This window comes from Arachis ipaensis, chromosome B05 (genome assembly GCF_000816755.2).
Source record: "Arachis ipaensis cultivar K30076 chromosome B05, Araip1.1, whole genome shotgun sequence".
Lineage (NCBI taxonomy): Eukaryota > Viridiplantae > Streptophyta > Magnoliopsida > Fabales > Fabaceae > Arachis > Arachis ipaensis.
Window position 1 is genome coordinate 116,196,199 of NC_029789.2, and position 13,410 is coordinate 116,209,608.

At 37.1% G+C, this 13,410-nt stretch overlaps 1 protein-coding gene across 1 annotated transcript; it reads left to right on the forward strand.

The window, feature by feature from the left end:
* On the forward strand, positions 1,776–12,282 carry LOC110272269. The gene is made up of 3 exons (XM_021124294.1): positions 1,776–2,088; positions 8,585–8,592; positions 12,111–12,282. Exons 1-3 carry the CDS (start codon positions 1,820–1,822, stop codon positions 12,206–12,208), a joined length of 375 nt encoding a protein of 124 aa, XP_020979953.1. The 5' UTR covers positions 1,776–1,819; the 3' UTR covers positions 12,209–12,282.

The following is a 13,410-nucleotide window of genomic DNA, read 5'->3' on the forward strand; positions in this document are numbered from 1 at the left end:
TACCGAACATGACCTCTGCAAGTACTTGCAAGCGCTGATTTTCCAGCTGAAGCATGTGTCCCTTTCTCCTGGAATCCATTCCATTTACACATGTGTCCCTGCACAATTATTCACATACAAAGCCCATGGCTTAACATTTTCACATCGGCACCATAACTATTTACTTTCCGTCACCCTCTCGTGACCTTTTATTCATTTCATAATCACACGTGCCGTGTTCTCTTTTCTCTTTCTTTCTTTTCCTTAATAAATCGAACTCATATCATAACTTAAAACAAAAACTCTTCTCAAAAGATTGATTTGAAAACATTATACTTTTATAACAAATCGAATTGAAAACAAGACTCTTTCAGTAATAAATCGAAATCCAATAATACTCTTAAATCAGATTTGCTTTTAAATAATGCTTTAAATAAGGCCTTGGAGTTTAAAAAAATTTATGCAGCATCTCCTCTAAAATTCGGACTATGCCACCCTTTCAGGGTCCCTACTAAACAATCTCTCAACCATTTTGAATATCAAATCCTTTTCAATAATTAAACCATTTTCAAATATCAAATAAATTTCAATAATCAAATCGTTTCCTTTGAAACAAAGCCACATTCTTTTTCAATAAAATCCAGCCTCTTTCTAAATCTTTTGCTCTTGAATCAAACCAATATTTTCTCAAACTCTTTTCAACGATTTCAAATCCAAGTCACTTCATAATATAAATGTATAACTCAAATTTTAAATACAAAATCCTTTTCTCAGTATGGGTAAGTGTGTAAACTAGGTCTTTTCCAACATAGAATTATTTCTCAAAATAAGCTTATAAATCGGATTTTCAAAATAAGATCACTTTTTCAAATGTTTTTATAAAAACTCGGACAAAACCTCCTCTTAAAATTCGTCTTCACCACCCTTACGGGCTCCCTCACTTATATAATTTCTCAAATCAACAACCCAACCAAGACATTGACATAACCAGAGTTTCCAGCATCAATCCCAGCCTCAATTCAAACTTAATTCATAAAATTCAATTCATATCTCCAATTCAACAAGCAATACCAAATCTATCAGCATTCACAACCACAACTCAACAAATATTCATTATAACTAGCTAGTAAAATCAGAATTTTTCAGCATTCCTAAACAATCAAGAAATCAACACATATTCACCAAATTCAGTCACAAATACAATTCAAACTCATCATTTGGTCATTCCAAACAATCATAAATTATTTGCAAATACCCACTAGACTTCCATGGCATTCATAAATTAAAACAGTTAATTTCAAAATAAAATCCCCTACCTCAACTCATCGAAACTCGAAAGCTATACAGTGCGTCAAATACCCCCTTTATTTCTCGACCCGTAACAGCGGCAATCATCAAACACCACATGCAAGAACCGAAGCTTAAACCTATCCCGATAACGCTGCAGAATACTCAGCCACAAATAACAAAAATTGATATATCAAGGGTTCCGGAACAAAATACTTACTATAACAAAAGGAACCAACAACAGAGCGGCGGCAGAAAGCTTCAGCGGTGACTGAGCAATGACGAATGGCGGCGCACAACCCTGAATAGCGATGGCGACGGCAGCAAGGAACACGGCGGTGCAAGTTTCCTCCTTTCTTCTCTGATCTGACAGCGTCGAACTCCACGGCAGTGACAGGGCTTCGGCGACAATAGCTTGGCGGCGAGACCTCCCTCCCACGACGGTGGTCCAGCTCCAACAACAACAGTGCATGCGGAACAGTGTTCCTCTCCAGTCCCCTCTATCGCGTTCCTTTCTTCCTCGAGCCTTCTCTCTTACTGGCGCTCAAGGACGATGGCGAGGGTGACTTCAACGGTGGCGGTTGCAGCTCGCGGCGACAGATCTGGAGACAACGAGAGTCACAGTGGCGCTAATGAAAGCACGAACGGTGGCTCGACAATGGCGAGGAACGACGACGGAGTGAGGATGCTGCTTCCACTTCTTCCTTACGAACTCGTCTCTCCTTCTCCTCTGTTCGCAGTTCACGATGGCGACACAGGTGATGGGTTCGGCGGCAATGCTTTGGTAGCTAGGCGTGGTGGCAACATCTCCCTCTGGCTCTGGTGCGCAGAAATCGTGATGGTTCATTCCTTGGTAACGGCGCTAAAAACTCAATACGCACGTTCATAATCTTAGTTCTTTGTCACAACTTCGTACAACTAACCAGCAACTGCACTAGGTCGTCCAAGTAATAAACCTTACGTGAGTAAGGGTCTATCCCACGGAGATTGTTGGCTTGAAGCAAGCTATGGTCATCTTGTAAATCTCAGTCAGGCGGATTCAATTGATTATGGAGATTTAGTAATTAAAAGATAAATAAAATATAAAATAAAGATAGTGATACTTATGTAATTCATTGGTGAGAATTTCAGATAAGCGTATAGAGATGCATTCGTTCCTCCTGAACCTCTGCTTTCCTATTGTCTTCATCCAATCATTCATACTCCTTTCTATGGCAAGCTGTATGTTAGGCATCACCGTTGTCAATGGCTACATCCTGTCCTCTCAGTGAAAATGGTCTAATGCGCTGTCACTGCATGGCTAATCATCTATCAGTTCTCGATCATACTGGAATAGGATCCATTGATCCTTTTGTGTCTGTCACTACGCCCAGCACTCACGAGTTTGAAGCTCGTCGCAGCCATCCCTTCCCAGATCCTACTCGAATACCACAGACAAGGTTTAGACTTTCCGGATCTCAAGAAAGGCCGTCCATAGATTCTAACTTATACCACGAGGACTTTGATTAAGGAATCCCAGAGATACTCATTCAATCTACGGTAGAACGGAAGTGGTTGTCAGGCACGCGTTCATAGGTTGGGAATGATGATGACTGTCATGATCATCACATTCATATTGAGGTGCGAATGAATATCTTAGAATCGGAATAAGCTTGAATTGAATAGAGAAACGATAGTACTTTGTATTAATTCATGAGGAATAGCAGAGCTCCACACCTTAATCTATGGTGTGTAGAAACTCTACCGTTGAAAATACATAAGTGATGAAGGTCCAGGCATGGCCGAGAGGCCAGCCCCCTTAACATGATCAAAGGATCAAAAGATCATCCAAAGATGTAAATACAATAGTAAAATGTCCTATTTATGCTAAACTAGTTACTAGGGTTTGCAGAAATGAGTAAATGATGCAGAAATCCACTTCCGGGGCCCACTAGGTGTGTTCTTGGGCTGAGCATTGAGCTTTACACGTGTAAAGGCTTCTCTTGGAGTTGAACGCCAGTTTGTAACCTGTTTATGGCGTTTAACTCCACTTTGCAACCTATTTCTGGCGTTTAACTCCAGAATGCAGCATGGAACTGGCGTTGAACGCCAGTTTGCGTCATCTAAACTCGGGCAAAGTATGGACTATTATATATTGCTGAAAAGCCCTGGATGTCTACTTTCCAACGCAATTGAAAGCGCTCCATTTGGAGCTCTGTAGCTCCAGAAAATCTACTTTGAGTGCAGAGAGGTCAGAATCCAACAGCATCTGCAGTCCTTCTTCAACCTCTGAATCTGATTTTTGCTCAAGTCCCTCAATTTCAGCCAGAAATTACTTGAAATCATAGAAAAACAAACAAAATCATAGTAAAGTTCAGAAATGTGATTTTTATTTAAAAACTAATAAAAATATACTAAAAACTAACTAAATTATACTGAAAACTATGTAAAAACAATGCCAAAAAGCGTATAAATTATCCGCTCATCACAACACCAAGCTTAAATTGTTGCTTGTCCCCAAGTAACTGAAAATCAAATAGGATAAAAAGAAGAGAATATACTATAAATTCCAAAATATCAATGAAACTTAGCTCCAATCAGATGAGCGGGACTTGTAGCTTTTTGCCTCTTGAATAGTTTTGGCATCTCACTTTATCCATTGAAGTTCAGAATGATTGGCATCTATAGGAACTCAGAGTTCAGATAGTGTTATTGATTCTCCTAGTTCAGTATGTTGATTCTTGAACATAGCTACTTTATGATTCTTGGCCATGGCCTTAAGCATTTTGTTTTCCAATATTACCACCGGATACATAAATGCCACAGACACATAACTGGGTGAACCTTTTCAGATTGTGACTCAGCTTTGCTAAAGTCCCTAATTAGAGGTGTCCAGGGTTCTTAAGCACACTCCTTTTTTGCTTTGGACCTTGACTTTAACCGCTCAGTCTCAAGTTTTCACTTGACACCTTCACGCGCACAAGCACATGGTTAGGGACAGCTTGGTTTAGCCGCTTAGGCCAGGATTTTATTCCTTTAGGTCCTCCTATCCACTGATGCTCAAAGCCTTGGATTCTTTTTATTTACCCTTGCCTTTTGGTTTTAAGGGCTATTGGCTTTTTGCTCTTGCCTTTTGGTTTAAAGAGCTTTTGGCTTTTTCTGCTTGCTTTTTCTTTTTCTATTTTTTTTTTCGCCATTTTTTTCTTTTCTCTCTTTTTTTTGCAAGCTTTTTGTATTCACTGCTTTTTCTTGCTTCAAGAATCATTTTTATGATTTTTCAGATTATCAAATAACATTTTTCCTGTTCATCATTCTTTCAAGGGCCAACATATTTAACATTCATAAACATCAACTTCAAAAGACATATGCACTGTTCAAACATTCATTCAGAAAACAAAAAGTATTGTCACCACATCAAAATAATTAAACTAGTTTTAAGGATGAATTCGAAACCATGTACTTCTTGTTCTTTTGTAATTAAAACATTTTTCATTTAAGAGAGGTGATGGATTCATAGGACATTTATAACTTTAAGACATAGACACTTAAACACTAATGATCATATAGTAAAGACACAAACATAATTAAACATGAAGCATGGAAACCGAAAACAAAAAATAAATAGACAAGGAGATTAAGGAATGAGTCCACCTTAGTGAGGGTGGCGTCTTCCTCTTCTTGAAGAACCAATGGTGCTTTTGAGCTCCTCTATGTCTCTTCCTTGTCTTTGTTGCTCCTCCCTCATGGCTCTTTGATCTTCTCTAATCTCATAGAGGATGATGGAGTGCTCTTGGTGCTCCACCCTTAGTTGTCCCATATTGGAACTTAATTCTCCTAGGGAGGTGTTGATTTGCTCCCAATAATTTTGTGGAGGAAAGTGCATCCCTTGAGGCATCTCAGGGATTTCATGGTGGGGAATTTCCTCATGCTCATGTTGAAGTCCATGATCTCTTATTTGCTCCATCTTTTTCTTAGTGATGGGCTTGTCCTCTTCAATAAGGATGTCTCCCTCTATGTCAATTCCAGCCGAATTGCAGAGGTGGCATATGAGGTGAGGAAAGGCTAACCTTGCCCAAGTGGAGGACTTGTCAGCCACCTTGTAAAGTTCTTGAGGTATAATCTCATGAACTTCCACCTTCTCTCCAATCATGATACTATGGATCATGATGGCTCGGTCTATAGTAACTTCAGACCGGTTACTAGTAGGAATGATTGAGCGTTGAATGAACTCTAACCATCCCCTAGCCACTAGTTTGAGGTCATGCCTTCTTAGTTGAACCGGCTTGCCTCTTGAGTCAATTTTCCATTGAGCTCCTTCCTCACATATGTCTATGAGGACTTGGGCCAACCTTTGATCAAAGTTGACCCTTCTTGTGTAGGGGCGTGCGTTCTCTTCCATCATTGGCAAGTTGAACGCCAACCTTACATTTTCCGGACTGAAATCTAAGTATTTTCCCCAAACCATGGTAAGCCAATGCTTTGGATTCGGGTTCACACTTTGATCATGGTTCCTAGTGATCCATGCGTTTGTATAGAACTCTTGAACCATCAAGATCCCAACTTATTGAATGGGGTTGGTGAGAACTTCCCAACCTCTTCTTTGGATCTCAAGTCGGATCTCCGGATACTCATTCTTTTTGAGCTTGAAAGGAACCTCAGGGATCACTTTCTTCTTGGCCACAACTTCATAGAAGTGGTCTTGATGGACCTTTAAGATGAATCTCTCCATCTCCCATGACTCAGAGGTGGAAGCAATTGCCTTCCCTTTCCTCTTTCTAGAGGTTTCTCTGGCCTTAGGTGCCATAAATGTTATGGAAAAACAAAAAGCTATGCTTTTACCACATCAAACTTAAAATGTTTGCTCGTCTCCGAGCAAAAGAAGAAAGAAAGTAGTAGAAGAAGAAGAAAATGGAGGAGATGGGGGAAGAAGATGTATTCGGCCAAGGAGAAGAAGAGAGGGTTGTGTTGTGTGAAAATGAAGAAGGAGTGAGGATTTTATATAGGAGTGATGGGGGTGTAGGGTTCGGCCATTAGGGTTGGGTTTGGGAGGGAAATTAGTTTGAATTTTGAAGGTAGGTGGGGTTTATGGGGAAGAGAGGATGGATGTGAGTGGTGAAGAGGTGATGGGAAAGAGGGATTGAGGTGATTGGTGAAGGGTATTTGGGGAAGAGAGTTATGAAAAGGTGTGAAGAGGAGAGAAGAAATGTGGGGATTCTGTGGGGTCCTGTGGAGTCCACAGATCAAGTGGGGTCAAGGACTTAACATCCCTGCCCCAATTAGGTGTGTAAAACGCCCTTGCTGTGCAATCCTGGCGTTTAACGCCAGACTGCTGCCTGTTTCTGACGTTAAACGCCCAAATGTAGCTTGTTTCTGGCGTTTAACGCCAGGCAGATGCTTATTTCTGGCGTTAAACGCCAGCTTGGTGCCTCTTTCTGGCGTTTAAACGCCAGACTGCTCTCCTCCAGGGTGTGCTATTTTCAATGCTGTTTTTCATTCTATTTTTTATTCTTCAGTAGTTTTTGTGACTTCACATGATCATCAACCTAATAAAACACGGAATAACAAAAAGAAAATAAAATAGATATGATTAAATAACATTGGGTTGCCTCCCAACAAGCGCTTCTTTAATGTCAATAGCTTGACAGTAAGCTCTCATGGAGCCTCACAGATAATCAGAGCAAGGTTGGAACCTCCCAACACCAAACTTAGAGTTTGAATGTGGGGGTTCAACACCAAACTTAGTGTTTGGTTGTGGCCTCCCAACACCAAACTTAGAGTTTGACTGTGGGGGCTTTGGTAGACTCTGCAGTGAGAGAAGATTTTTAGGCTTCCTCTCCATAGTTACAGAAGGAGATCCTTGAGTTTCAAACACAAGGTTGTCCTCATTCAGTTGGAGGACCAACTCTCCTCTGTCCACATCAATCACAGCTCTTGCTGTGGCTAGGAAGGGTCTTCCAAGGATGATGGATTCATCCTCTTCCTTCCCAGTGTCTAGGATTATGAAATCAGCAGGGATATAAAGGCCTTCAACCTTTACTAACACGTCCTCTACTTGTCCATAAGCCTGTTTTCTTGAGTTGTATGCCATCTCTAATGAGATTCTGACAGCTTGCACCTCAAAGATTCCAAGTTTCTCCATTACAGAGAGTGGCATTAAGTTTATTCCTGACCCCAGGTCACACAGAGCCTTCTCAAAGGTCACGGTGCCTATGGTACAGGGTATTAAGAATTTGCCTGGATTCTGTTTCTTTTGAGGTAATTTCTGCCTATCCAATGCATTTAGTTCATTGGTGAGCAAGGGAGGTTCATCTTTCCAAGTCTCATTACCAAATAATTTGTGGATTTTCTTCTGTATTGCTTGGGAGAGTACTTGGAGGGATTTCAGTGACTCTTTTACTCAGCTGGCCCACTTGTGCCTCTAAATTCCTAATGGAGGACCTTGTTTCATTCATGAAACTCACAGTGGCCTTAGATAGATCAGAGACTATATTTGCTAAGCTAGATGGGTTCTACTGAGAATTCTCTGTCTGTTGCTGAGTGGATGATGGAAAAGGTTTGCTATTGCTAAACCTGTTTCTTCCACCATTATTAAAGCCTTGTTGAGGCTTTTGTTGATCCTTCCATGAGAAATTTGGATGATTTCTCCATGAGGGATTATAGGTGTTTCCATAGGGTTCATCCATGTAATTCACCTCTGCTATTGCAGGGTTCTCATGATCATAAGCTTCTTCTTCAGAAGATGCCTCTTTAGTACTGTTGGATGATTCCTTTAATCCATTCAGACTCTGAAAGATCATATTGACTTGCTGAGTCAATATTTTATTCTGAGCCAATATGGCATTCAGAGTATCAATTTCAAGAACTCCTTTCCTTTGAGGCGTCCCATTATTCACAGGATTCCTTTCAGAAGTGTACATGAACTGGTTATTTGCAACCATGTCAATAAGTTCTTGAGCTTCTGCAGGCGTTTTCTTTAGGTGAATGGATCCACCTGCAGAATGGTCCAATGACATCTTTGATAATTCAAACAGACCATCATAGAATATATCCAAGATGGTCCATTCTGAAAGCATGTCAGAAGGACACTTTTTGGTCAGTTCCTTATATCTCTCCCAAGCTTCATAGAGGGATTCACCTTCCTTTTGTCTGAAGGTTTGAACATCCACTCTAAGCTTACTAAGCTTTTGAGGAGGAAAGAACTTGGCTAAGAAAGCCGTGACCAGCTTATCCCAAGAGTTCAGGCTGTCTTTGGGTTGAGAGTCCAACCATATTCTAGCTCTGTCTCTTACAGCAAATGGGAAAAGCATAAGCCTGTAGACCTCGGGATCAACCCCATTAGTCTTAACAGTATCACAGATCTGCAAGAATTTAGTTAAGAACTGAAAGGGATCTTCGGATGGAAGTCCATAAAACTTGCAATTCTGTTGCATCAGAGAAACTAGTTGAGGTTTCAGCTCAAAATTGTTTGCTCCAATGGCAGGGATTGAGATGCTTCTTCCATGTAAATTGGAATTATGTGCAGTAAAGTCACCAAGCATCTTCTTGCATTGTTGTTATTTTCGGCCATGTCTCCTTCTTTTTTCGAAAATTTCTGTCAGATTTTCTCTAGAGAGTTGTGCTTTAGCTTCCCTTAGCTTCCTCTTTAGAGTTCTTTTAGGTTCAGGATCAGCTTCAACAAGAATGTTCTTGTCCTTGTTCCTGCTCATATGAAAAAGAAGAGAACAGAAAATATGGAATCCTCTATGTCACAGTATAGAGATTCCTTTATGTGAGTAGAAGAAGATATGAATAGAAGAAGGAGAATCCAAACACAAGGGTGAGGAGTAGGTTCGAATTCTTAGATGAAGAGGGGTGTTAGTAAATAAATAAATAAATAGAAGTAGGTGAGGGAAAAGAATTTTCGAAAATTCGAAAATTAAGAAAGGAAAAATTAAATCAAATTAAATTAAATTTAAAACAATTTGTTAATTTAAAAAGAAAATTTTAGAAAAAGGGGAAGGTAATTTTCGAAAATTAGAAAGAGAGAGTTAGTTAGGTAGTTTTGAAAAAGATATGAATCAAACAAAAAGATAAGATTAATTGAAAAGGATTTGAAACTTAATTTTTGAAAAGATAAGAAGTTAGAAAAGATTTTGAAATTAATTTTGAAAAAGATGTGATTGAAATTTGTTTTGAAAAAGATTTGAAAAAGAAATTTAAAAAGATTTGATTTTGAAATTAAAGTTGATTACTTGACTAACAAGAAACTAAAAAGATATGAGTCTAGAGTTTAAAGATTGAACCTTTCTTACTAGGCAAGTAACAAACTTAAAAATTTTGAATCAATCACATTAATTGTTAGCATTAATTTCAAAAATATGAAATAAAAATAAGAAAAAGATTTTAAAAATCAATCATAAAGCTTTCGAAAAAATGAAAGAAAAATGAAAAAGATTTGATTTTTGAAAAAGATTTGAAAAAGATAGAATTTTTAAATTGAAAATTTGATTTGACTCATAAGAAATAACTAGATTTAAAAAATTTTTGAAAAAGTCAACTCAAATTTTCGAATTTGATGAGAAGAAAAAGGAAAAGATATTTTTTTATTTTTGAATTTTTAATGATGAAAGAGAAAAACATCAAAAAGACTCAAAACATGAAAATTATGAATCAAAACAAGAAAAATATGCAAGAACACTTTGAATGAAAAGATGAACACCAAGAACACTTTGAAGATCATGATGAACATCAAGTATGTATTTTGAAAAATTTTCAATAAAAGAAAACATGCAAGACACCAAACTTAGAAATTTTTAATTTTTAGACACTAAGAAATTGAAAATGCATATGAAAAATAAGAAAAGACACAAAACGAAAAAATGCAAAGATCAAACAAAGTAATTCATCAAGAACAACTTGAAGATCATGAAGAACATATGCATGAGTTTTCGAAATTTTTTTGAAAAATTACAAAGGGTGCAATTGACACCAAACTTAAAATTTGACACAAAACTCAAACAAGAAACACAATATTTTTTATTTTTATGATTTTATCAATTTTTCTTTTTTGGATTTTTCGAAAATTATTTTGGGAAAAAAGAAAAAGAAGAAATTTTTTTGTATTTTTTTTCAAAAATAAGAAATAAAAAGCTTAAAATAAAAATAAAATTACCTAATCTGAGCAACAAGATGAACCGTCAGTTGTCCAAAGTCGAACAATCCCCGGCAACGGCGCCAAAAACTTGGTGCGCAGAAATCGTGACGGTTCATTCCTTGGTAACGGCGCTAAAAACTCAATACGCACGTTCATAATCTTAGTTCTTTGTCACAACTTCGCACAACTAACCAGCAAGTGGACTGGGTCGTCCAAGTAATAAACCTTACGTGAGTAAGGGTCGATCCCACGGAGATTGTCGGCTTGAAGCAAGCTATGGTCATCTTGTAAATCTCAGTCAGGCGGATTCAATTGATTATGGAGATTTAGTAATTAAAAGATAAATAAAATATAAAATAAAGATAGTGATACTTATGTAATTCATTGGTGAGAATTTCAGATAAGCGTATAGAGATGCGTTCGTTCCTCCTGAACCTCTACTTTCCTATTGTCTTCATCCAATCATTCATACTCCTTTCTATGGCAAGCTGTATGTTAGGCATCACCGTTGTCAATGGCTACATCCTGTCCTCTCAGTGAAAATGGTCCAATGCGCTGTCACTACATGGCTAATCATCTGTCGGTTCTCGATCATACTGGAATAGGATCCATTGATACTTTTGCGTCTGTCACTACGCCCAGCACTCGCGAGTTTGAAGCTTGTCTCAGCCATCCCTTCCCAGATCCTACTCAGAATACCACAGACAAGGTTTAGACTTTTCGGATCTCAAGAATGGCCGTCCATGGATTCTAACTTATACCACGAGGACTCTGACTAAGGAATCCCAGAGATACTCATTCAATCTATGGTAGAACGGAAGTGGTTGTCAGGCACGCGTTCATAGGTTGGGAATGATGATGACTGTCACGATCATCACATTCATATTGAGGTGCGAATGTTAGAATCGGAATAAGCTTGAATTGAATAGAGAAACGATAGTACTTTGTATTAATTCATGAGGAACAACAGAGCTCCACACCTTAATCTATGGTGTGTAGAAACTCTACCATTGAAAATACATAAGTGATGAAGGTCTAGGCATGGCCGAGAGGCCAGCCCCCTTAACATGATCAAAGGATCAAAAGATCATCCAAAGATGTAAATACAATAGTAAAAAGTCCTATTTATGCTAAACTAGTTACTAGGGTTTACAGAAATGAGTAAATGATGCAGAAATCCACTTCTAGGGCCCACTTGGTGTGTGCTTGGGATGAGCATTGAGCTTTACACGTGTAGAGGCTTCTCTTGGAGTTGAACGCCAGTTTGTAACCTGTTTCTGGCATTTAACTCCACTTTGCAACCTGTTTCTGGCGTTTAACTCCAGAATGCAGCATAGAACTGGCGTTGAATGCCAGTTTGCATCGTCTAAACTCGGGTAAAGTATAGACTATTATATATTGCTGAAAAGTCCTGGATGTCTACTTTCCAACGCAATTAAGAGCGCACCATTTAGAGTTCTGTAACTCCAAAAAATCCACTTTGAGTGCAGGGAGGTCAGAATCCAACAGCATCTGCAGTCCTTCTTCAACCTCTGAATTTGATTTTTGCTCAAGTCCCTCAATTTCAGCCAGAAATTACTTAAAATCACAGAAAAACACACAAACTCATAGTAAAGTCCAGAAATGTAATTTTTATTTAAAAACTAATAAAAATATACTAAAAACTAACTAAATTATACTGAAAACTATGTAAAAACAATGCCAAAAAGCGTATAAATTATCCGCTCATCAGGCTCTCTCTCTCTCTCCGCGATCGCAACCTTCTTTCTCTCGTTTCCCTTAATCCATTTCTGTGTTTGTGTGTCGTGTGTGTGTGTTTGGGGAGGATGAGAGAGGTGAGGCGGTTAGGTTAGGGTGATTTAGGGCAAAATTAGGGTTTTGTGTATGAAATTGGGGATTTTGGATAATTTAGTAATTTTAATTAAATTAAAAAATAATATAGTAATTGAAAACTAATTTTGAATCTAATAATAATATCTATAAAAATATTATTTAATCATAAATTTACAAATTATTTTTAACTCAATACTCTAATTCAATATTTGAAAATAATCAAACTAATTTTCTTTAAATTATAAAATAGAGCTAAAAATCTAATTATTTAAATTAAAGCATATAACATTATTATTATCATTCAATTACTAAAACTTTAAATCATATATAAGAAATTGCTTAATTGATATATAAAATTTCTTAAAAATATAATCTCAATTAAATATAATAAATTATAAATAAATTTCTTATTTACTTTTTTAAAATCCGAGGTCTTACATAAAGCGACTGGTTTATTGATTAAAGTTAAATTTTCATCTATTGTTTGGACTCTTTGTGTTATTCATACTCTCAACCTTGCTTCAAAGGATATTTCTGCAGCTAAGAATACAGAGAATAACAACTTTATTTATGAAGAATGCTCATGAATTAGTCAAATTGCTAAAGATGCTTCTTTTATAAAAAATTTTAATGCTAATCATCATATCAATGAGTTTAATACATTGAAATTATTTAATGTTGCTCCTACTTGATTTGCCTCTACCATTATGATACTCAAAAGATTTAGATTGTTAAAGAAAGAATTCAAAGAGATGGTTATAAGTGAAAAGTGGTCTTCATATAAGGAAGATAATGTTAGCAAAGCTGAGTTTGTTATAGAAAAAATTTTGAGTGAAAATTTATGACAAAAAATTGATTGTATTCTTATTTTCACAAATTCTATTTATGATATTTTAAGAAGTACAGACATGGATGTACCTACTCTTTATTTGGTTCATGAGATGTGTGATTCAATGATCAAGAATGTGAAAAGTATTATATATCTCTATGAAAAAAAGAAAGAACAAGAGTCATCATCCTTCTACAATGTTGGGCACTCAATATTAGTTTAAAAATAGACAAAAAGTAGCATACTTCCTTCATTGTTTATCACATTCATTGAATCCAAGATAACCCTTTACATTTATGATTTATATCTTTTATTTATAAGTATTAAGTAAAGATAATTGAATTATTAGTATTTTTTCTTAATAACTAAT

What these genes read in the sequence shown, in the direction of transcription:
- LOC110272269 (XM_021124294.1), top strand. Translation starts at nt 1,820, where the DNA reads ATGGCGAGGGTGACTTCAACGGTGGCGGTTGCAGCTCGCGGCGACAGA.